Source organism: Diabrotica undecimpunctata, chromosome 5 (assembly GCF_040954645.1).
Source record: "Diabrotica undecimpunctata isolate CICGRU chromosome 5, icDiaUnde3, whole genome shotgun sequence".
Lineage (NCBI taxonomy): Eukaryota > Metazoa > Arthropoda > Insecta > Coleoptera > Chrysomelidae > Diabrotica > Diabrotica undecimpunctata.
In genome coordinates this window covers 141,671,491-141,695,547 of record NC_092807.1, presented here as the reverse complement: position 1 = coordinate 141,695,547, position 24,057 = coordinate 141,671,491, and the positions used below count along the sequence as shown (strand labels likewise).

General features: G+C 32.3%; 1 protein-coding gene across 1 annotated transcript in view; it reads left to right on the top strand.

Annotated features, from left to right (window-relative positions):
- wb (wing blister) overlaps positions 1-24,057 on the top strand; it is a 600,221-nt gene that overhangs the window by 510,727 nt on the left and 65,437 nt on the right. The window contains exons 15-17 of the mRNA XM_072533566.1: positions 14,220-14,326; positions 15,843-16,023; positions 20,369-20,508. Coding sequence (XP_072389667.1) covers positions 14,220-14,326; positions 15,843-16,023; positions 20,369-20,508 — 428 coding nt within the window. The remainder of the gene's footprint in view (positions 1-14,219; positions 14,327-15,842; positions 16,024-20,368; positions 20,509-24,057) is intronic.

Genomic DNA, 24,057 nt, shown 5'->3' with positions numbered 1-24,057 from the left:
TACCTTTCTCACATATCTCTAACAAAGCTTTTGATTTGCCTTTCTCAATTTTGAGTTTGGCTGCGTATAAATTTGATACATCTATCGTGGATTGGTTTCGAAGTTGTCATCGATTTATATTCAGAGATTGGAAGTGGTCCTCACTCAGTTGATATTTATAGTAAATAGTTGCACGTTCACTTTTGCGATATTGAAACCACTTAACATTTAGCCATTTAACTCTTTCTCCGCTTTCAGAAATCGTTTTGTTTGTTTTAAACTGATTACTGACTAAAGTCAAGAAAATCGGTATGCACCATTTTAACAACCTTGTAGTAAGGTTTTCTGGTTTTAGCGGTACGAGCCACCATATATCATCCTTCTGGTGTGAATACATCTACTTTTCCAGCTCGAGCTTCTATAGCAGAGTGTATACTTCCATCTCGGAGTGCCCTAATTCCATAAATTTCTGATTAATGATATTAATGGGCATATGTTCCACAGCACGCAAAAACATTGCAGATATAACAGATTTGCGATTCTGGCCTAACGCAGTGTCAGAATAGAAGGTTATTTCATTTTTTTTCTCCCAACGACATCAAGAAGTTCCATAGGCAGGTGGCGATTTTTGATGCACCCTTTGAACCAGAACCTTCATGCCACATATAATTAGTAGCCTCCCTAACAGCCAGATTATACAATGTAAAATTGTAGGTCTTTAGTTTTTTTAAATAATATAGTTGTCCTGCTTGTAAACTTAGTGCTAACAGTATTTTTTCTAGATCCATACTACAGCATTCAAATGTTGAATATAACTTAGCTTTGGCTTTGTCATTTTGCTTGTGCTCTCTGGCCTCTTCTTTGCGTATTAGGTGCAAGTTGTATGTTTCTTCACCTGTTTTTTTTTCTATCGACTTATTTTTGTATTGAGTGCAAAAGTCGCACTTATTTTTTTGGTAATATGGAAGCCATAATTATATTCATTTATGAAAATAGATTTATAGAAACTAGCTTTTTCGGGAACTACATTACGCTCCCTGCAGTATTCTATATAATCTAAGTAGAGCCGAGTTTCACTCAGCCCAGATGGCAAGTACATTCTCTTACTACTGCTCCGACAATAGTGAGAAGCAACAACGGGTAGAGATTTGATGTGATCCCTAATTAAGTTTTTCACTTCATCGCTTTTTTTGTTAGGGGTTCTTTTTTACCCCTATGGTCTATTTTTGTGACACCTGTGGGAGCCAACTTTTCCACTAAAGTTCGAACTTTTTTTTCAGAAATATCGTATGTTCCCAAAAAAAAGTTTCTTACAGACTCTATGGTTTTTTCCATTAATACTAACAGAATATTCTAAGGTTCGTTTGGTTCGATTACTGTCACCCATGTACCTTCTTTTTACAGGAACACTTGTCACTTGTTTACCAATAAACGACCATCTAGCTCTTTCAGTTTTCAAAGTTAGGTAGTCAGCCAACAATTGTTTCCGTATTTGCCTGTTAATATTAGTCGTGCACTTGTAGTGACATTTGCAGTTAACTCCTTAACTTTTTTTGAGCATTCCGTTTCCACTTTTCTTGATTTCGCTGGCGCTGCCTGCTCAAATTTTCTGTTGGTAAATCGGAATTAGTGCTCGCATCATCGCCTGTAACAAGTTACATTACATATTATTTGACAAGATTAAAGTAGTCGGGCTGTGGTTTAAAAGATTAACAAGTTGTTATTGGTAAAAATAAGAGACATACCTTTAAGAGTCTGTGAGTGTTATAACAATATTATTAGGTTAGGTATATTGAGCATTAGATTCGTCATGCTTTTGGATATCAGTCTCGGAAGCTGAATATAAGTTTTCTGTAAAGTTCTCAAAGACAGCTGTAAAATGCAAGATTTATAATATTAGTAATAGGGAAAGTTTCTATAATAAGCAAAATAATAATAAGTACCTTCAGAGTGTAAACTGCGATAAACATTATGAATAATATCAGCATATTTCGTTAGTTCATTTAATTCGTCAGGTTTTTGAATATGGAGTCCAAGCTCTGCATATTCCTTTTGTGAGATATTCTTATCATCCACTGTAAAAATAAAAGATTCATATTATATTAAAACAAAAGTCCAATGGCCCAACTCAAATGTTTACAGCAAGTTTTTATTACAAATAAAATAAGCTTAAACAAATACCTTTAGAGTTTGTACTTGGTATAACATTACGAAGCTCAGTGTACATGGCATGTTGACTAGATTGAACAGAGCCTTTCTCCTTTATCCTCTGTTCTGATTGTCCCTGGGCTTCCTTGGCTCCTACTTAAGTGTATTTTGCACATAAATGTAGTATTAATTATGTATAATTGCTTACCTTCGGGGTTTTCTTGATTTAAAACTGCTGCAAGAATTCGTTTTCCACGTACGCAACTCATTATTTTCTTTACTTTTATCACTTCCTACACATTAACAGAAATATTTCAAAAATAATAACTTATAGTAAGTAACTGTTTAACAACGAAAGACAATACAAGACTACCTGCTAAACTGTAAAAATACGTGGCAATGATTAAAAAATTCTAAAGATTTTTCCTGATTAATAATGGTCGCATTTCTAACACGACCCTATCATTAGGTAAAGTAACTGTAGTCAAAGGTCGTATGCCACATACACCTCTTGTCAACAGAGAGACGGATATAAAAAATTATTTTATTTTGGAAAGTCAATAGACATATGTTGCTTGCTACTACTGACTGCTTTATGATATGTGTATTAAGCCTATTGGCAATTTACAAAATACCTCACTAGGAGATATTTGTGGGTAAAATCCATTGACCACAACATTTTTTGACGAATTTAAAATAATCTTGCGTACTTACCTTCGATTCATAAAAATTGTGGATTACGCCTCTTGACCACCAAGGCGACGATATAGAAAAATAATTTTTTACTCATATACATAAAAGTTGCATTTAATATATTAATAGAAGCAGTTTCAATATAATATAATTCGCTTATTTTTCTACGCATAACTTTCTTTATTATTATTTAAAATTAAGCTATTAATGTATTATTTCTTAGACGTTAATCTTCATAGATCTAAACACTCTGATACACACGCGCGCGCACCTTTGTACTTGTACATATATCATCCATCATATTATTATTGTGATAATAAGATAATTATTCGTTGTCCTTTTTGTCCAAAAGCATTTCTTTATTGTAGAAATTTTTTTTCTGGCTTTTTGTGCCTATAATATTATCAATGGTGGAATGATTTTAATCATGGCTAAAAGAGCATTCTTAACCCATTGAGTGTAAAATGTGGGTTTGATATTCCATGACTTCTGAGCATTGAAGAACATGTATTCAAGTGTATATATAAAAAGATGAATGTTTTTAAAAATCGCTCAAACTGGGTCTTAGGTCTTAACAATTATATTTAGTTAAAATGATTATAATTTTAATATTCAGACAATTTAAAATCCATATTTTATTGATAGGTTACTAGCTAATATATTAACTATAATTGCACTATTTGGGAGAGTACTTCATCGTTTAAAGGCGCAGAAATGGGGAAAGACGTATGAAAATCCAGTGACGTACACCCACTTTTATTTTAACGTTAATTATATTATATTTTTCAAATATTAATGTTCGAAATAGGTCACAATATATTTATTTACAAGTTTTTACTGACGTTTCAATCTCTATATCCAAAGACCACTTTCAAAGATATAAATGATAGTTATATTTATTTTATTTGTTTATTATTATACACTGTGTCTGTAAAGTATAGAACAAATTCTTTTTTAGCTAAACAGAGCAGTTTAAGAAATAATCCTGAAACACGTCGATTTTTGATTTTAATTTACCGTATTTTAAAATAATATTCTAATATACAGGGTGAATTACTTTCGAGTAATGACGTCACCGTCATTTTTTTTAAATGAAACACCCTCATTTTGTCTCAATTTTCGGATTACTCTAGCTGAGCTGATACAAAAGTATTGTATTTTTGTCCACCCTGTACCAATTTGAATGAACATGTGATACATTTTTGGATTAACTCCAATAAAACTCAAACCAACTAATCACAGAATATAACTAAAAATTTACTATAAAACGACAAACTACAACACTCGTATTATCAATAACACGTGTTATCAATAACACAAAGTTATCGCATAAACATATTTACAAAATGCAACACATGCACTACCCTCAGAAACGCCAATGTAAATGAACGATTGTTGATGGGCACTTGCTCGGCAAAAACCAGTTTTACGGCTTTCTGTGGGTCGGAATTTGAACGGAGTTCCGTCGCTAATTCCAAAGTTGCCAAACGATTGAAAAATAATGTTTTAAAATATCGATTTTTATTTTATAAATTTAAATATGTAACGAAACGGAACATATAAATAAAATTAATTTAATTACAATTTTGTGCTTAATTTTTACTATTGAAAAAATCATGTTTTTTTGGTATTTTTATGAGGGTAATAATCGCTGCGTGGAAGAATACAGATTTTGTATGACCATAATTACCACTTGTGAACAAGAATTGGCTACACTGTACGACAACTCCTGGTCAATTTTTCTATAGAGAAGCACAAATAAATATACTACTTATATATTGTGTAATTTCTTATGAGAAAATGCAAATTGCAATTGAGAAAACGGGTAGTTTTTGAGGACCGCTGTGTACATTTAAATTTGAGGATATTCAGCGTTTAAACGATGAATCACTCTCCCAAATAGTGAAATTATAGCATAGCTAATATATTCAACGACCGTTTTAATTTATATATAAAACCAAGGGACAGAGTCAGTAGCCAATGGGTTTCCTTAGCAGTAGGCCAAGGAAACACATTGGCAAGAATCAGGCTACTTCATATCAAGAAATAACAATACTTATATATATTTAGGAACAAAAGATACTTCTCTAAACGAAATAGCAATCGTAATAAACAAAAAACTTTCCCATATCATCAACGAATATAGAAAATCAATGACACAATCGTCATAGTTAGCACAGTCTTATAAGCAATAAGGATTAAGATTTAAATTTTAACACATTTAAATTAAATGTCACACCGATTTTATTATACAAATCATACACCATTTTCTGACCACGTATAATCCGTAGGATATAACAAAGTCAAGCCCCAAAAAAAGAAAGGAACTGAAAAGAGCAAATGAAATTGATAGGCAGAAAATACCCTCAGAAATATTACAAAATACACACTTAGAAAACTAAGTAGCAAAACTAAGAAACAACTTAACTTCAACAGGCCAGAAAAAATAAAAGTAGGCAGACCAGAACATACATTGTGGAGAAGATACCACTCGCACCGCTCAGAAATAAGAGATGGGCCAGGATCACATGAATTATTCTTTTTGAAACGTTAAAAAAGGCAGTTGATCCACGACAAGAGGCAGGAAAAATAGTGAAGTACTATAAGGTTATATGCATAGACTTAATAAGAGTATACTAGGCATCGTGAGCAAAATAGTGAAACGCTGATCACTCGACCGGTAGTCTATCTCTCTTTAGCACCTAGCATAATAAATACACCTCCCACCTCCAGCGTTCCATTACTCCCATCTATACTAGTTTGGTAGATCATGCACGTAGGACCGACAAAGATAGCTAGACCACGCAAAGTGAATATTTTGTCGTTTCACCTCTATTCACAGAGCGACCCATACCTTACCTAGTCTATTCTTATTATGTATATGATTGTATGTGGCTTTTTTTTAAGACATTTGATTTATATTAATGTTTTACTTCTTTGACAAATACTATTTAAAGGAAAGGAAAATAATAATCAACACAATAACCTGAATTAAGACACGAAATAGAAATCAGTTTTCAAGAAGTAGAGATAGCCATAAATTCACTTAAAAATAGAGAGTCACCAGGACCAGATGTAGTAATCAACGAGCTTCTAAAACACAGAGGAGAAAGTATAACCCTAGAGATGACAAAACTTATTCAAAAACTAATATTGCACTTCAAGAGACCAGACCCATGGAGAAACAATATAATAATACCAATGTTTAAGAAAGGAGATAAAGAAGACCCCAACAATTATTATAGATATATAAATCTACTGAACACCGCACTTAAGCTTACCACAAAAGTCCTAACCAACAAAATCGATAAACTAGCAACTTTATCAAATGAACAAGGATTCAGATCCGGAAGATCCTGCGTAGACGCCGTATTTGTACCAAGATAAACCAGAGAAAAGGTCATCGAGTACAATAAACCAGCATATCTATGTTTTATAGACCTGACAAAGGCTTTCAATCGCATCCAAGTCGAAGACATCTTACACCTACTGTATAAAAGAAACATACCAATCAATATTATACAAACCATCGAAAACATCTACTTCCATAATCGAATACAGGCAAAGATAAATGGAAAACTAACACTTCTCTTTAATATAATAATGGACTTTAATATAATAATCTTTAATATAATAAATAATACAAGCAGTGCGTAAAGATCATGGTTACAGAATGTTTACAGAAAGATTAACACACATCTTCAACATAACAGCCAAGAAATACAATATGATATCAGCAGAAAAAACCAAATGTATAACAACATCTAAATACCCACTACGATGTAAAATCGAAATTGATGGGAAAATAATAAAGCAAGAAGCAAGGTTTGAGAATATATATATATATATATATATATATATATATATATATATATATATATATATATATAACTAGTTACGGAGATGTTGAAGAAGAAGTACTACAACAAAGCTTAAAAGCAAGTAATGCTGCGGGATCTCTTAATGACACAATCTGGAAGAACAAACACCTAAGACAAGACACAAAAACAAGAATCTATAAAGCAGCAATTAGACCTATATTAACATACACGGCGGAGACAAGACTTGACACATCTAAAACGAGACGACTACTAGAAACAACAGAGATAAAAATACTTCGACGAATTTCAGGGAAAAGTCTGTTGGATAGGGAGAGAAGCGAAAACATAAGAAGAGCATGCAATATAGAAGACATAAATGGATGGGCGACCAAACGGAAACAGGAGTGGAACGAACATATTAGTAGAATGGCAGAGGATAGGATAGAACGAATAGCACCAGATAAGTCACCAAATGGACGAAGAAGTATTGGCAGACCAAGAAAAAGATGATGCGATAATTTAAACAAATTAAGAGGCTAAAATTGAAGAAGAAACAGGCTTTAAAGCCTACATACAAGAAGGAAGAAGAAGAAAAATACCAATTTAAACGAATTCTATCTTTTTTTGACATTAATCTTCACTGCAAATAATGACACAAAATGTATATTAATATTACATTATTAAACGTATTTGCTCTTTATTTAAAATAAATTCATGAATATTTTTAAAAGTTCTGTTCTAACTATCAGAATTATCAACAAACTGATGTTGCGTACATTAATAAACGTGCAAATAAATTCTAGGTTAATATATTGAAACAACTGAACTCAACACCGCTACTAGTTCGGTGCAAACACTCTCTGTCTATATCATTCTTGATAGCATCTTTAATTAGAATAAGGTAACTCCACTAGATGAAATCGTTTCAAGCACTAACGAAGAGGGAAGGAAGAGAATACCGGCAACGAAGGCGTGATCTAAAGAATCGGTATCGCATGTCTTTGAGATCACTCGTGAAGATCTTAAGGCGTATGATAATTGAGCTGGAATCGATTTCAGTCAGGGTGGGCCAGGAAGTGTGTGCTCGATTCATAACTTAAAATATTATCACTGTGATTATGATTTTTAATTTGCATGTGCGCCATAAATAATGTATAATAAAAGCGTACGAATTTTGATCATGCTTTTGATTGTCGATGTAGTTATTGCCGCCTGCATCTTAATTATTATAATTGTAAGAGGATATCTTTAGTCATATGGACATAAAATGAATAGTAAACGATTCGCGGAATAATTATATAACGCTTGGGAACAACGTTAAAAAAAGGTAATAGGTTTATTTAACCAGACTATATCTGAATCTTAATGCAAGTAGTTAATTTTGCATTTGCATATTTTTACAATATAAAAACTGATCTACAAGTGAATTAGGATCCTTAATTTGGTTATGACTTTCGACATAGAAAATATCTTCAATTGGCTCTAGGTACGTAATAATTAAGGTAATTATGTTCCAACCAAGCATTGTTACTTGGAACGTAAAGTCTCCAAACACAAGAGAGCAGGGAATTACAAAAGAGCTTGTAGAAAAAAATATAGACATAATGTGCACTACAAGAGACGAAGAAAAAAGGAAAAGGTCAAATTATGCTTGATGACTATCTGATGATTTACAGTGGTGTTGCGAAAGAAACCAGAGCCAAAGAAGGAGTCGCCCTGTTATTACACAGAAAATTTTTACACCAAGTACAAGAATATAAATATATCTCTGAAAGAATAGTAAGTGCAAAAGTTAAACTGGATGTCAAACCTCTGAATATGATGCACCAGAGAACAACAGATACCATCACATGGGAAAACTTCTACGAACACCTTCAAACTGTAATAAACGAGACTCCAAATGACTTTAACGCCCGTGTTGACAATGATATAGTTCCAGGAATAAAACAGCGATATAATGAAAATATCAGAAATAAAAACGGAGACCTTCTAACGGACCTCTGCAGCATAAACGAAATGCGTATTAATAATACATTTTTCCCTCACAAAGATCAATACAAATACACTTTTAAAAACCGTAGAGGACAAAGATCTATGCGAAGCGATCATAAATGGGTAATGTGCAAAATCCGAATGAAAATACATATAAGTGATAACAAAACACCAGAATATACCATAAAGATAAAAGTCGAAAGCTTACAGGATGACTCCACAAGATACCTATTCCAAAAAAGAATAACCGAAAAAAGCACATATATCACAGAAAATGATGGAGTCGAAAAAAGCTGGACAAAAATTAAGTCTAATATCTTAGCCTATACCAAGGAAGTTCTTGGTGAAACAAATATAAATAAAAATAAATCGTTCCCAAGGTGAAGAACTCCATGGTTTTATACAAAAGCTAAGGAAAAATGCAAAGGAAAGAAAAAAGCTTACCTGAAATACATGTCAACCAAAACACAAGATGCATACCATAATTACAAGACAATTAGAAATGAAACACATGCACTTATAAGAAAAATAAAAAATGATCACTGGTATGGAATGGATGAAATATGGCGCTTCATAAGAGGTCAAAGAACGGAAGTAAAGGAACTAATGGAACCAAAACACCTAGAAAAGGATACGTGGATTGACTACCTAAAAAAGCTCTATGCAGAGGAAGAACAAACGATGCTAGAACCGAAAACACTAGAAATTACTACAAATGAAGAACGTAATATAAATGTACAGGAAGTTCGGAAAAACCTGAAGAACAAAAAAGCAGCAGGTAAAGACGGGATACCAAACGAATTACTGAAATATTGTGGAGCAGCAATGACAGAACAATTAACAACATTAATTAATAAAACTTTAAAACACAATAAAATACCGGAAAAATGGGGAACGAGCGAACTAATTCTACTATTCAAAAAAGGAGATAAAAAGTAGCCAGAAAAATACAGAGTTATAAACTTGTTATATACTACGCTAAAACTTACAACTAAAATTTTACAAGTGCTAATAAATCAGAGGATAAGTTTAGCAGATGAACAACAGGGTTTTCATAGTGGAAGATCGTGTACAGATGCAATATTAGTTATAAAGCATATTACTGAGAAATCACTTGACTAGAGTATAATAAACCAGTATTTCTGTGTCTGATTGACCTAAAGAAAGCGTTTGGCAGAGTAAGACTCAAAGATGTAATCTATCTTCTGTATAATAGAGAAGTTCCCCTTGTAAAACTATCAAAAACACCTACCAAAACAACAAAATGGAAGTAAGAATAGATGGACAACTTAAAGAAGACAACTCCAAGAAGGCGTCACGGGTAGCGTCACGAAATAGAGGTTCTTCAATCGATTCACTACTCTCGATCAATTCGGTTCTAGTCATGACTGCATGAAAAATAACTAACAAAATACAGACATTAGATTAAGAGTAAAAAATAAAAAGAATATCTGTCAATAAATTGACAATTGACAAGAATTTATCAAAGACTTTCATGAAAAATAACTAACAAAATACAGACATTAGATTAAGAGTAAAAAATAAAAAGAATATCTGTCAATAAATTGACAATTGACAAGAATTTATCAAAGACCGAGTATATATTTCTTCGTTACGTTAATGATGGTATTGCTGATGTATAAAGTAGGGCTTGTATAATATGTTGAAGTGCTCTTGCCATTTTTTATAAAGGTGTATCTTGTCACTTATTGTATCTATAAATTGATATTTAAATGAATGATTCCTTTCAAATCTATCTCATATTTATTTAGTTAAAGCCATAACACCAGTTGTGTTTTTTTTTTTCTATTTTAAATAGTTATGTTAATTCTACAACTTCATCTATGATAGCTACTAGTAATCTTATCAGTTTATACTTTATTATGAGGAAGAAACCAATTTCCTGATACAAGAACTTTTAGTTTGCTCCATTAGATAGTAGATTCATTGAGCCCAGTGCTCTTTAATTTGATCATGGATGAAATCCTCAAAAGCATTAACAAAGGAAGAGGATACAGAGTGGGAAACAAAGAAATCAAAATACTTTGTTACGCAGACGACGAAATATTGATAGCTCAAGATGAAGATAGTCTGCAAAGACTGGTCCGCAGATTTAACATAAGAGCAAAAGAATTTAATATGTCAATCTCATCTCAGAAAACCAAAACAATAGTAGTCAGCAAAGAACCAACCAGATGTAAAATAGAAATTGATGGCATCATTATTAAGCAAGTAAAGGAAATAAAATACACTGTCTAGCTATGGAGACCTGGACAAAGAAGTGAGAGATCAAGTACAAAAAGCAAATAGACTGGCAGAATGCCTTAATGACACAATATGGCGAAACAGACACACTGTGTCTGAGATTACCCTTAACACCGAGATGAAGTCAAGAATTTATAAAGCCAGTATAAGATCAATAATGACATATGAGTCAGAAACAAGACCCGACACAGAGACAACGCAAAGGCTACTGGAAACGGCAGTAATGAGAGTACTGAAAAGAATTACAGGAAACCCGCTGACAGATCGAAAGAGACGTGAAGAGATTAGAAGAAAATGTAACGTACAGTGTATAAAAGAATGGATACAAAATAGAGAAAATAATGGAATAACCACATAAGCAGAATGGAGGAGACCTGTGTCGTCAAAATAGCAAGAGATAAGTCACCAATCGGTAGAAGAAATATCGGACGACCGCGCAAAAGATTGAGTGACAACCTTCCACAGAGGTATTAATCCGCCAATGAACAATCAGAATTGCTTATAAAGAGGAGAAAGGAAAAAGAAGAAGAAAAATGTTCCAACCACTAGAACACTTCGGAACGTTAGGAAAATTAGGATCCACTCTAAAGTGAAAAGGTATAAAGCTATTAAGATTAGAATATGGGACGTTAGGAGAATGTTCATGACATAAAAAAACCCCAAAAGATCACAAGAGAAATAGAAAATTAAAAGTAAAAAATAATGAGTGATAACAAAATATTATGAGACAAGTCAGCAAAATGTATTAATGTATACAAATCAACTTAAAACAAATTAGTTTAGAATGTAGTCAGAAACGTAGAAACATATGCCGGTATATTTTCTTCAATACTAGTACGCAACGTTATATATAGTCGGTTCGCTATATTTACGCGGGTTTCGGATTAAAAATTTTATTGTAAGTACCCAGTTTTAATTACCTGCTCTTTGGGGAAATATCAACTGGTCAAATGAAATGAAAAATAATCCATAACTTTTTTTAATTAAATAATAATGGAAAATCTTTTATATAATTGACAGTATAATAAGGAGAATAACTTCATTAAAGGAGTCTAATGTGGCTAATATAAACCTAATAATAATTTTATATTACACTTCACACAGAAAATATGGAAAATATGTATATTTGTTCCATGGAGAGAATTTCTAATGAAAAATAAAAAAATTTAACTTGCCAATAAAAATGAAAATCAGTCATTATCATCAAAAATATCATAATCTTCATCATCATCACTGTCATCACCATTAATTGTTATTATGATTGGACTTATTTCGTTTATTTTATTTTCACGAGTCCACCAATCTTCTATTAGTTTCTCGCACTTGAATATACAGTTGCACCACACTGGAGTTACAATTGAAAGTGCCTTTCGCCAAGTTTCCCGAACTGCGTCGTCGCTATAACCATTAGGCCCAATATGGTTGTCATAATATTGTTTTGCTATTCCCCATATATATTCGATGGGATTCAACTGGCAATGATACGGTGGCAGACGTAAAACTTGATGACCGCAACTTTCAATAATCTCATCCACAACAAAGGTTTTTGGTTTTGCGTGGATATTTGCCAAGCGTAATAATTCTGATTTTAAAATATGTTGTGTAAATGGTATATGTTCCTTTGTCAACCATTCTTTAATTTTATTAACAGTCCAAGAATTCGTTGGACTTTTGTTTAATACTTCAGAGTGGTAAGGTGCATTGCCTAAAATAATTACGCTGGGCTCACTTAAACCTGGGAGAAGTTTTTCATGTAACCATTTTACAAACATTTCTGTGTTCATATTATCGTGATAGTCACTTGATTTTGATTTAGATGAAAATATTAAATCAGCACCTTCTATAAAACCCGATTTCCCTCCTGCATGAAAAATTATGTGTCGCTTCCCTTCTCCATCAGTATGTTTGATAGACTTTACGTTATCATCTTGCCATATTCTCTTGGTTGCACCCCTAGAAAATATCCATGTTTCGTCTAAATATATAAAATTTGCCCTTTCTTCTTTTAATTTAGAATATTTTCTTAGAAAGTTAATTCTTTTATGCACAACAGAACTTCTTTCACAAAGGGCTTTTCTGTTATTCTCCTTTTGAAATTTGAAACCCAAATTATGTATCACTTGCCATAGACTTGTTCTGCCAAATTTCGTCAAATTTTCTATCTTTTAATTCCGAGAGAATTGTATTTAAGGTCACATGTTCCTTGTTGGCTCGCATTCGATAAATGGTATCACGAATTTCAAATTTTTTTCCATCTGGAATATCTTTCGTTTTCAATGATAGGCGAGTTTTTCGGTGATCTTCTTTCGGCCGTTCATTATTGCGATTTTGTAATACTCCTCTTAGTTTGGTTTCACTAATTCCTAGAGCATCACATACGCGTTGTTGAACAGACATTACCGATTTTAAAGGACCGCCATTTTCTTTTTCATCCGTAAAATACTTATGTACACTACAAATTAGACTATCTACATCTAACACACGGTTTAGGCATTTTTAAATATTTCCACCAAACATACAATGTCAACACTGGCAAAGAATCAATTCAACTGCAATATTGTAACAAATTTATACCTACCCTAATGTTATTTTAATGTATTTTAAAATATGACCATTAATGCAGTTTTTACCTAATTTTCTGGGAAGTCGTTTACTGCAACTGGTTATCAATGGGTCATTAGCATAATTTTGTTAATCCGAAACCCGCGTAAATATAGCGAACCGACTTTACTTACATAGAACGCAATATACTTACATAGAACGCAAAACACCCTCCCCACTGGAACCACGTTCGTAGCTGAAGTTGGCTTCTCGAACCTCAAACGAATAGTGACTTAAAAAACTTTTCCTCCGCAGTTCTAACTTCCTACGATCTTTACGGGTATGTCTCAGATTTATTATGCGCGTAAAAAATCTTCGACGCTCCCTGGCCTATATTGATTGCAAAGTCAATTTTATTTTATTATATAAAAGTTATTATTTTAAAATTATTATGAGCGAAACAGAGAAAAACGAATTAAAAAGAAAGACAGCTATTTTTCAATTTCTAGCTAGTCAACTATTAAGACCTGCTAAAAGTTATAGGCGAAAGTATGGGCGAAAAAAGCAAAAACTTTCGATTTTTTTTAGATTCCAGCAAAAAACTAGACTCATATGGAAAATGTCCATTATGGTCTGCTTTTCGACAGATTCCACCTAGAATAACAAAGATTATTCAAATTCAAAAACGCCTATTTTCTATAAGCCTATAAATCAATTGTTTGGTTACTAAAACTAAAATACTTTTTTAAAGAATTAATCTAAAATCCTTTTTTATTATAGCTTGTACCTGTGACCCTGACGGATCGAAATTTCTAACTTGCAATCAGACCACAGGAGCTTGCTTCTGTAAGCCACATTATACAGGAAATGAATGTAATTCATGTGAGGTAAGTAGTCCAAATATTATTCCAATTATCTGATTATCATGAGTATGCCTAAGTTTAGGTTGTTACAGTATATAGTTATATATACATAGTTATATGTATAGAATGTAAAAAACTTTCTTTGAAAAATCTACTTTATTATAGTTTGTTTTCATCAGATTGCGATCAAATTCGTCAAAGAAAACGCTAGAGTCCAATAGACCATACACAGATCCAGTAGCGCACCTAGAATTTTCCTGAGGGGGGTTTGGTTGGGCACCGAAATTTTTTTAGGCTACCTCCATTATTTTGAGTCCTTAAAATTTATAATTAACAGTGTCGGAATAGTGCCCTGGGGAAGGGGGAAGGTTAACCCCCAAAACCCCCCTGGGTGCGCCACTCCACAGATCCAGTACAAGATACATAGATCTAAAATCTATTATATAGAATGCAATGCAAGCTGGCACATTAGTTTGGAGCATTGTTAAATATATATCATTATTCTGGCTTTACAACCCTGCATGGGTCCTAGCCTCCTCAAGAATTTCTCTCCAGTCGTCCCTATCCATGTCTTCATCGATGTTATCCTCTTCTTCTCTGACCAATGGGTCTATCAAGGAGCGTTTTTCTAGCTGGGTTATTTTATTCCATCCGCGTTACATGTCCTGTCCACCTCACACGTCTTATGTTAATATGTTTTACTATATCTAGTTCCGGGTATATTCTATCAATTTCGAAGTTTATCGTCTTCTTTACACTCCATTATCATTCACTGCTCCATAGATTCGCCTTAGTACTTTTCTTTTGAAACATCCTAACATGTTTTCATTACTTTTTGTTAGACTCTAGGTATCTGAACCATACCTTAGGACTGGGCGTATTATTATTTTGTAGAGTTTTATTTTTGTATTTCTCGATATAATTGTGGATTTGACAATTTGACACACAAAATAGCATCTGTTCTCCGTGTAAATTCTGCGGTTTATCTCTGTGGTAGTATTATTTTCAATGTTAAGGTACTTTCCAGGTATAAAAATTCGTTTACTGCTTCGATGGCTTTGTTTTCTATAACAAGTGGTTGTAGGATTTGTGGTTGCGTGCTTATTTTTATATACGTCGTTTTGTTGGTGTTTATTATTAAACGCATTTTTGTAGTTGATTCTTTTAATGCTACATACGCCTTTCGTACAAGGTTTTCCGTTCTCCCAACAATATTCATGTAATCAGCATAGACAAGGACTTGCACTAATTTAGTATATATTGAACCGATGGTTGTGATTTGCGACATACATATTACTTTTTTCAGAACCAGATTGAACAGCATACATGAGAGAGGGTCTCCCTGGCGCAGCCCGTTATTTGTTTTAAAAAGTTCAGACAGTTCCCCCTGAATTCGTACTCTACACACAACTGTTTCAAGAGTATTCCTAGCTCTTTTATTGCTTTGAACATTTCTCTTCTATTCACAGAGTCGTAAGCTGCTTTGTAGTCTATAAATATGTCGTGAATATGTATTGTTAGTAACTGTTCCTATTTATAGGATGGATACTGGAAGAAAAACAAAGTGTGTACAGAATGCAAATGTAACATATATGGTACAATTCCCAACACTAACTGTGATAAAGAAACTGGAAAATGCCTATGCAAACCGGGTGTTACGGGTCAACAATGTACTAGCTGCTTGCCGAACCACTATGGTGATATCAAAACAAGCTGTGAAAGTAAGTATATAGCTGAGTTGTAGTTATATGTATATATTGGCCATAATCGGAACGAACAAAAGGTTTTTTTTACTTTTTTAAATAATTTTAAATAGTCGAAAGCTTATTAAAATATATATATTCAATATGCGCTTGTGGTAAGTGTACGTGGTGTCTTACAAATGCAGGACCACATATTGGGATTCAGTGCAACTGTTTTTATTGTATTATAGTTATAAATATTATCGTTTAAAAATAAATTTTACAAGAAAATAATTAATCTTTTATATGAAAATCAAATATATACTTATTAACTTTTTTGGAATATAGTTATTATTTTTACAATTACTTTTCTTGACTGAAAAATAGTACAAATATATTTTAATCAAATTAATTGCTATGAACTCTGTATATTTATAAATAAAAATAGTAAAATTAAATATGTAAATTGTAATATGTTAATTGTATATACAGATTAATTCCATAATTTTGAATTATAATTATACAAAGTATATATATCCACGAATATACGACTGTTTTGGATTATTGCAACAACGAATATTTTACTGTGCAAGTAGAAGTATGAAAGTAAATTGGTCTAATCATTATTCCAATAAAAGGGATCTACTGTTAGTATGACATCTAAACTAAAATTATTTCAGATAATAGTTGTTCAGATAGACGCAAAATTTATTGTCAAATTTAATCCGAAAATAACAAAAATTTTTACGCAAACGCTCCTACAAATTAATAAAATGACGTCTAAAATGTGTTCATCAGATATTTGAGTTGGTTTTCGGTGACATGTAAACACCAAAGAGGCGTGCCGGGTTTCTTTGATATTACACTATTTTATTACTTTATTAGGTACTACAACTGTAATGAAAAGAAATATACTATTTTTAATATAAATGAAAAGAAATTGGCAAAACGATGGTTCAGAAACCAAAAAAAAATCTATTTCACTTTGTTAGTTTTAAATATTTGTTAGCTTTGAGTGGATGTACTCTTAAAAGTTTCGAAAGTAACGGGTATAACATACCGGCTATTGATAGTTAAAGTACCGAGTCGTTACAGATATTAAAAAGTAACGAAAATTTACATACAGTTTCATATATCGCCGACTGATTTTAGTTTTAAAAACCGTCCGTATAGAGGTGTCCGGTGAAGAGAGGTGTCCGTTAAGAGAGAGTTTAGTGTAGTGTATTTGTTTATTGAAGCCAAAAATGCCGAGACGTGTTTTAGATGTAGACAGGATAGCGACGACAGTGATTATGGCTGTGCATCTGATGGTTAAATTATGAATAGTTTTAGGAGAATAAAAGAATAAGTAAATTTTTTTTATTTTTTTAACACTAATTGAATATTCGACTCAATAAATTACACTATTTAATCACTTAAGTATTGTTACACTTCGTTTAAATCACTTAATGCCAAAACCAACTTGTTTACAATACTAAACTCAACGATAGTAATTATATACTTCAAAATCTGAATTATAACTGTTGTATAAACTATCAACTCTATATTTATATCATAAATTCATATTTAAATCTAAGGTTTATATCTGTCATAACAGTATTTTGAAAATGGGGAAAATTTACTATTGTACAATTCAGCACATTGGACCATTTAAATATAAAGTAAGAAAAATTAATTTTAAAAATAATGAGCATAATTATTAAGCATAGTCTTGACTTTTAAATAAAAATTAATTTTTTGTAAAATTTATTGTTAAAAGATATTATTTATGACAATAATACATAAATATTTAAGTTACTTATCATTTCATAATATTTTCTACTTATAATAAGAGAAAAGTAATATTTTACAAAATAAATATTTTTTTTTAAATTGTTTAAAAAAATTACTCGGAAAAATAAACAATTCGCAAATTAACCAAATGCATTTTTATGATCTATACAACTGTCATCGAATGCCATAGTCTGTGGACTAGTACGCATTTCGATGCGCATCGCCCCGCCTCGAATTTTCCCATTGGCTCTTGACCTGGAAATCCCTATTTATCGCTCGAACAGCGCATATAAATATTGGCGATTTTCAGGTCAGCCAGGGCAGTCCTTCACGGGCTCTCCGAGAGCTTAGTGCTCTCGGGGCTCTGCTTCCTGCATTTATTTTCCATACTCTGTGGCTGAGAATTGTTTCAACTTAACTTGGTGTTTTATTTCGACGAAGAAATTTTCATGTAAGAAATATCGCCTTTTTCAAGGCAAGACACCGAAGATAAATATTTTCTAAGTCCATAACCCGAAAATGGACTTAAGTAGAGGAGCTCTCGACAGTATATTCGAAGCCCTCTAAAGAGCACCCGGAGACAACAGAAGGTGGTTAGACCCTTAATTGTTCCCCCGAGGTGACACAACAAGGTACCTCAAATTAAAAAAAAAACATCAACATGGGCGTTCATCCACAATGTGGAAGGGAGACTAAATGGTAATACGAGGTTCTCGGGAAGAATTTGAAACTCGATACTCCCCTCACTCATGACGTACCAGTATCTTGTTCTGTAGAAATACAAGAACTCAATCTGTCTACTCCTCAGTGTAAGTCGAGTCTCAAGTGTGAGTCACTTCTGACTCGACAAGTGTAGCTTCACGTTATGGTGTAGTCTCATATGTTCATGGTGGAGAATTTCAACCCAAACCGTTAGAAGAAGGTTGCATATGATTGGCTTGACGTTCATCTCATCCAATACTAACCGGGGAACATCGCGGATTGAAAAGACTACGGGCTGAAGAACACCCCAACTGGACAATCAACTAATGGCGAAACTGTTTATTTACAGATGAGTCTAGGTTTCGTATTAACAATTCCGGTGGACGTATTTTGGTTTGGAGGGAAAGAAGAGAGATGTATAAAGAACATTATAGGTTGTATACTGTTTTTGGGAAACGCTTTATTTGCGTTTGGAGTGGTATTTGTTTTGATGGCCGCACCGACTTAGATATTCTGGCAAATGCTAAAATGACTGCTCAAAGATATAGAGATATACAGTATACTCCCTCTATAATAAACACGGTTATTACGAGTTTTCGCTTATAATGAGGTACATTAGATGTCCCGTGGAATTTTTATTGAACTATAACCCCCTATAGCGAGACAAATTTGGTTATAAAGAGAGAAAATAAGATCGAAAAACGTGTTTTTTTTTACGTTTTTGGCCCGGCTGTGGCCATAAATAAATACCTTTTTAAACGGCCTGGCAATAAACTTAACTGCCGCCCGCAATAAACTTCTGTACAATAAATACAACTGTTTGACGTCTTTAACAAATATGATAGATAGAATGATACTGGACAATTTAAAGCATTCAAAAATGACAGACTTCTTCCAATTACAGAAGCAATAGTTTATGTTATCCTTGAAAATACACTTTATACATTATGTAGTTGGAAAAAAATTTAAGCACAGATTTTTTGTTTTAACGTATATCATTGATAATACACTCTTTTTTGTTTTAATGTATTTCATTGACGATGAGAGTGAACAATTTTTTTTTTCAAAAACACCTGAAATAATATTTTTTAGCTCTATATCGATCTTATATTGCTCCGAATGGCTTCACTATGGGAAGCTAATGTTTTAGAAAACTACATATTTATATGTATGCACAGTATTATTGTTGTCTGATATAACGAGATCGGCTATAACGAGGTAATTAGTCTGCCATTTCAGTTCTTGTTATAGAGGGAGTCTACTGTAGTTATAGAATTAAGAATTGTAAACGAAAGATTATACCATAAAGGTATTGACAGAATGGCGTGACCAGCCCGGTCACCTGATATGTGAACTGCATAGAACATGTCTGGGCCGCTATAGAACAACAAGGCACAAGTGAAGCTGTGAAGCACATATAGACAACTTTGGATCAAAATTTTTTGTATGCCTTATTAAGAGTAGGTACACCTAATAGAGTAAGAAGTTTAGTTTGTTCACGAGGTGGTCCAACAAAATATTATAATTTTTTATGTAAGTTTTGTATGACAATTATCACATTATTTTGGATTTTGTAGAACACAATTTTATGTTATTTTATTTTAATAAATTATTTTTCTTGTTAAAATATTTTATTTTTGCTTTTAATTATTTATATAAGTATACAATATTTTAGAAGACGTCCCAGACCTATAAAATCTTAAAATATAAACATCCTGTCTGTTTTATTTATTCGCATACAAATATTTTGAATTATTTTATTTTTCATGAACTTTGTTGCATTAATTTTATTTTTCCTATCAATATTGCAGTAGATAGGAATTTGTATTAGTTAAATATTTTCATCTACAATTAAAAATTACTGAAATTTATATAAGTATAATTAACCTTTAACTTCTTCATTTTCTAGGATGTGACCCTTGTGATAAAAAAGGACACATTTGTGATCCCAACAACGGCAAATGTATTTGTCCTCCGTTGACCACTGGCACTGAATGCGAAATATGCGTAGATAATGCTTGGGGTATCGAGGAAGGAGTAGGATGCAAGGTAATCAGCACTAAATACTTTAATATAATAAATTTGCAAAAACACATTAATAACTTTAAACAAATTCGATAATTAGTTATAATCTACAGAACATAAATCATTCTAACATTAATAAGTTTTTAATTTTAGTAAATAAGGTTATACGTGATGTTGTTTTTACAAATCTTACAACTTATGTCAATTATACAACTGTGTTCCAGGCTGAAGTTTTTGCTTTGGTAGCCTGCTTTGATGAGATCCTGAATGGAGACCACAAAATAAAGAGAATCAACATTTACAATTGAGTCGATGGTTCTTTACCCGTGCGTCATTAATACTTGGCGAGATAAAGCACATACTTTTTATGTATTATCATTGACTTCCACGCATGAAACCAAATACAAACCAGCTATCGCCTGTTATTAAGTAAAGACACAATCATGTTATTTTTATGAACGTTCTCAGTACATCGAAGAGACATCGAAAGTACAAAAAAGACGCTTGAGGACGTTTTCAGATTTTAAGTAAAATTTGTGACGTTTCTGGTTTGTTCACTTGGGGCTGTCAGTTGGTTGAACTTTTGCTGTTTATTTTCTGTCCTGTTTTTGCATTTAGAAGTTATTTATATTACATCAAATTTTATAATGTAATCCGTGATAGGAGCAGTAGCCACTTTCTGTCACTTGCTGTTGTGTGAAGTAAATCTCCGACTTATTTCGTAAACTTTAAATGATAACGCACGGGTAAAAAACCATGGACTTAACTGTATATAGATATCCAAGCGGTTGTTCTGACCGTAAAAATTCTCACCTCAAAATCAAAACTGTCGAGGAACTGCAAAGATTTCCTTAACAACCTGACAAAAGACAACAAATTGTATTTAGTATGGGTACCGGGTCATAAATGAACGGGGAATAAACGAGCAGATTTGTTGGTAAAACAAGGATCGAGAGAAATCTTTGTAAGCCTAAGACAGTAGCTCAAGGTAAAATCCAAACAAAAAAATAATCAAAAGTAAGCTTATTGATTAAGAACTCTGGCACTTGATGAATCACAATAAAACGGTCACCGAAATGCGAAATGGTGGCTGGATATTATTGTTTAAAAAAAACACCTATACAAAATAGGTAAGGTGAATGAACCATGGTATAGAAAATGCAAAAAAGAAGAAGAGACTGCCACACACATCCTATGCCATTGTAATGTGCCAAGTCATGTGTGGCAGGAATTCACTGGTCAACTGAGAATTGAACCAGTCGTACAAAACTAGTTGTTGCCTGCCTTATTACGAAATATTTAAAAGTGAGAGGACAGTATTGTATCTAATTTGTTGAACAAATGTCCGTTTAATTTTACCATTTACCGACGCCTCTAAAACCCCAGATGGACATGTTGCTGCTTACTATGCTGATGAAGAAAACTCCTACAGCATACACTTACCTACAAATTATAGTATACTTACAGGCGAGATCACAGCTATATTAAAAGCCTTAACTTTCACAGCTATATTAAAAGCCTTTTCAAAACGAGTAACACGATAAAGTGCGTCATCATTACAGATTCACATAATGCATTATTGAAATTAAAGCAAATTTGTACAACAAATCCCATTATGCAAGCAATAAAAATTAATTAGAAATACTTCATTCCATGGGAAAGGACGCAGCTTTTATTTGGGTACCATCGCACACTGGAATCTGGGGAAATAAAAAAGCAGATCAACTAGCAACTACAAGCCGTATCAATTTAGAAGATACTACAAAAATTACAAAATATCCTTATAGTGACATGAAACATCTGATTAAAGTTCATTGCAATAACATTTGGCAAAATTACTGGGAAAATTCAGCAACCAAATTAAACCCAATGAGTCCAAAGGTGAACAGCTCTTTTGAACCCACAGGTAGACGAGAACAAGTAATTATAAACCGTTTAAGAATTGGTCATACTGCTGTCATACACAAATGTTTAATCAGTAAAGATCCACCACCAATTTGCAACAACTGCCCCACTTAGTTGACAGTGAAACACTTCCTGCTTTACTGCCCATGTTTCCAAAATCAAAGAAGAATGCATTTAATTTCAGAGGACCTCCAATCCATCCTGACAGATAAAAATTTAAATTTATTAAAATATTTAAGAGATATAAAATTGTATTATACTATTTAATGTACATATTCATTAAAACTATTGTGTTTGTCATCCCAGTAATAACCCTGCGTGGTTGATGTGGAATAAGTGTTTTAAATAAACAAAAAACGGGTGGGCAGTCCCCAGTGGGACTGCCGGTAGAAGTTATACTTCTATACACGCGTTCGCCGTTAAAAATTTATATAGGAGTCAATCTGCACAATCATTACATATTTAATGCTATAGGTAAGAGAGAGCAGAAAGAGAAAAATAATTAGGTATATAGGTATATGGTGCATCGTTTGCTGTATATAAACATTTGACCTGTAATAGGAGTATAGTAAATGAAGGATTGTATCAATATGTTAATGAAAATATATATTTTTATTTTCATATATGTATAAAAGGAGTTGAATGCAAAAAAAAATTTTTACACATACTCTGCAGTAAAATTCATTGTTTATTTTGTTATTAATATAAAAATTACAATACAATACACTGCAACATAATTCAATATAATAATACAATACAAATTAAAATACAATATTCATAAGTATTTAAAACTGCCAATATACTTACTTTACGAAGATAAAAATAAAAACTCGGATTATGTTGTAAATTTTCATTTTATTTTAAAATTTAGCATTTTTGCGTATATTACATATATTTAATAACATTAACGTGAGGATTTTAAATATTTCAAAAATAAAAAAGGAAATTCATATTGGGATTCGAACTCACGTACACCAGCGTATGAACCAAACACGTAAAAGATTTGCCAATTAGACATGATACTAACGGATTTCAAAATTGACAGTTGTCTGTCATACAGTGATTATTTTGAAATACAAAAGCCTAAAATAATTATGAACATTTAATAAATAATACAAAACATATAACATAAATAATAATATTAATATATATTATATTATATATATAGTATTATATATAATATAATATATTTATAATATTAAATATATATACAAAAGGAACATTTTTATTCTAGAGAGCGGAAGAGAGAGAAAATATATCTTATGTCTCTCTCTTACTCATTATCTTACATTGTACAATGGTTTCACAGATTCACTCCCGTGCAAATTTCCAACGCCGACCGTGCGTATAGAAGTATAACTTCAAAAACATTTCTCTTTTCTTTTTAACAGTTCTTTTTTAGATGCTTACTTCTTCTTTATCAATATATTCATTTAGCAAGTGAATTAATTATTACAGTAATGCTTAGAATTCTAATTTTTATTTTTAATTGAAAGCTCGTTGATGCATATGATAATATGCTAATAGGACGGTATTAAATTTGTAAGACCGGACCAAATACAACATAATCATCTTTATTCTAAAATATAGCTTTTTCTCAGCGGTAACTGCCACTGTAATTAACTAAATATATGTGGTACTAATAATATTAACACATTCTAATTATTT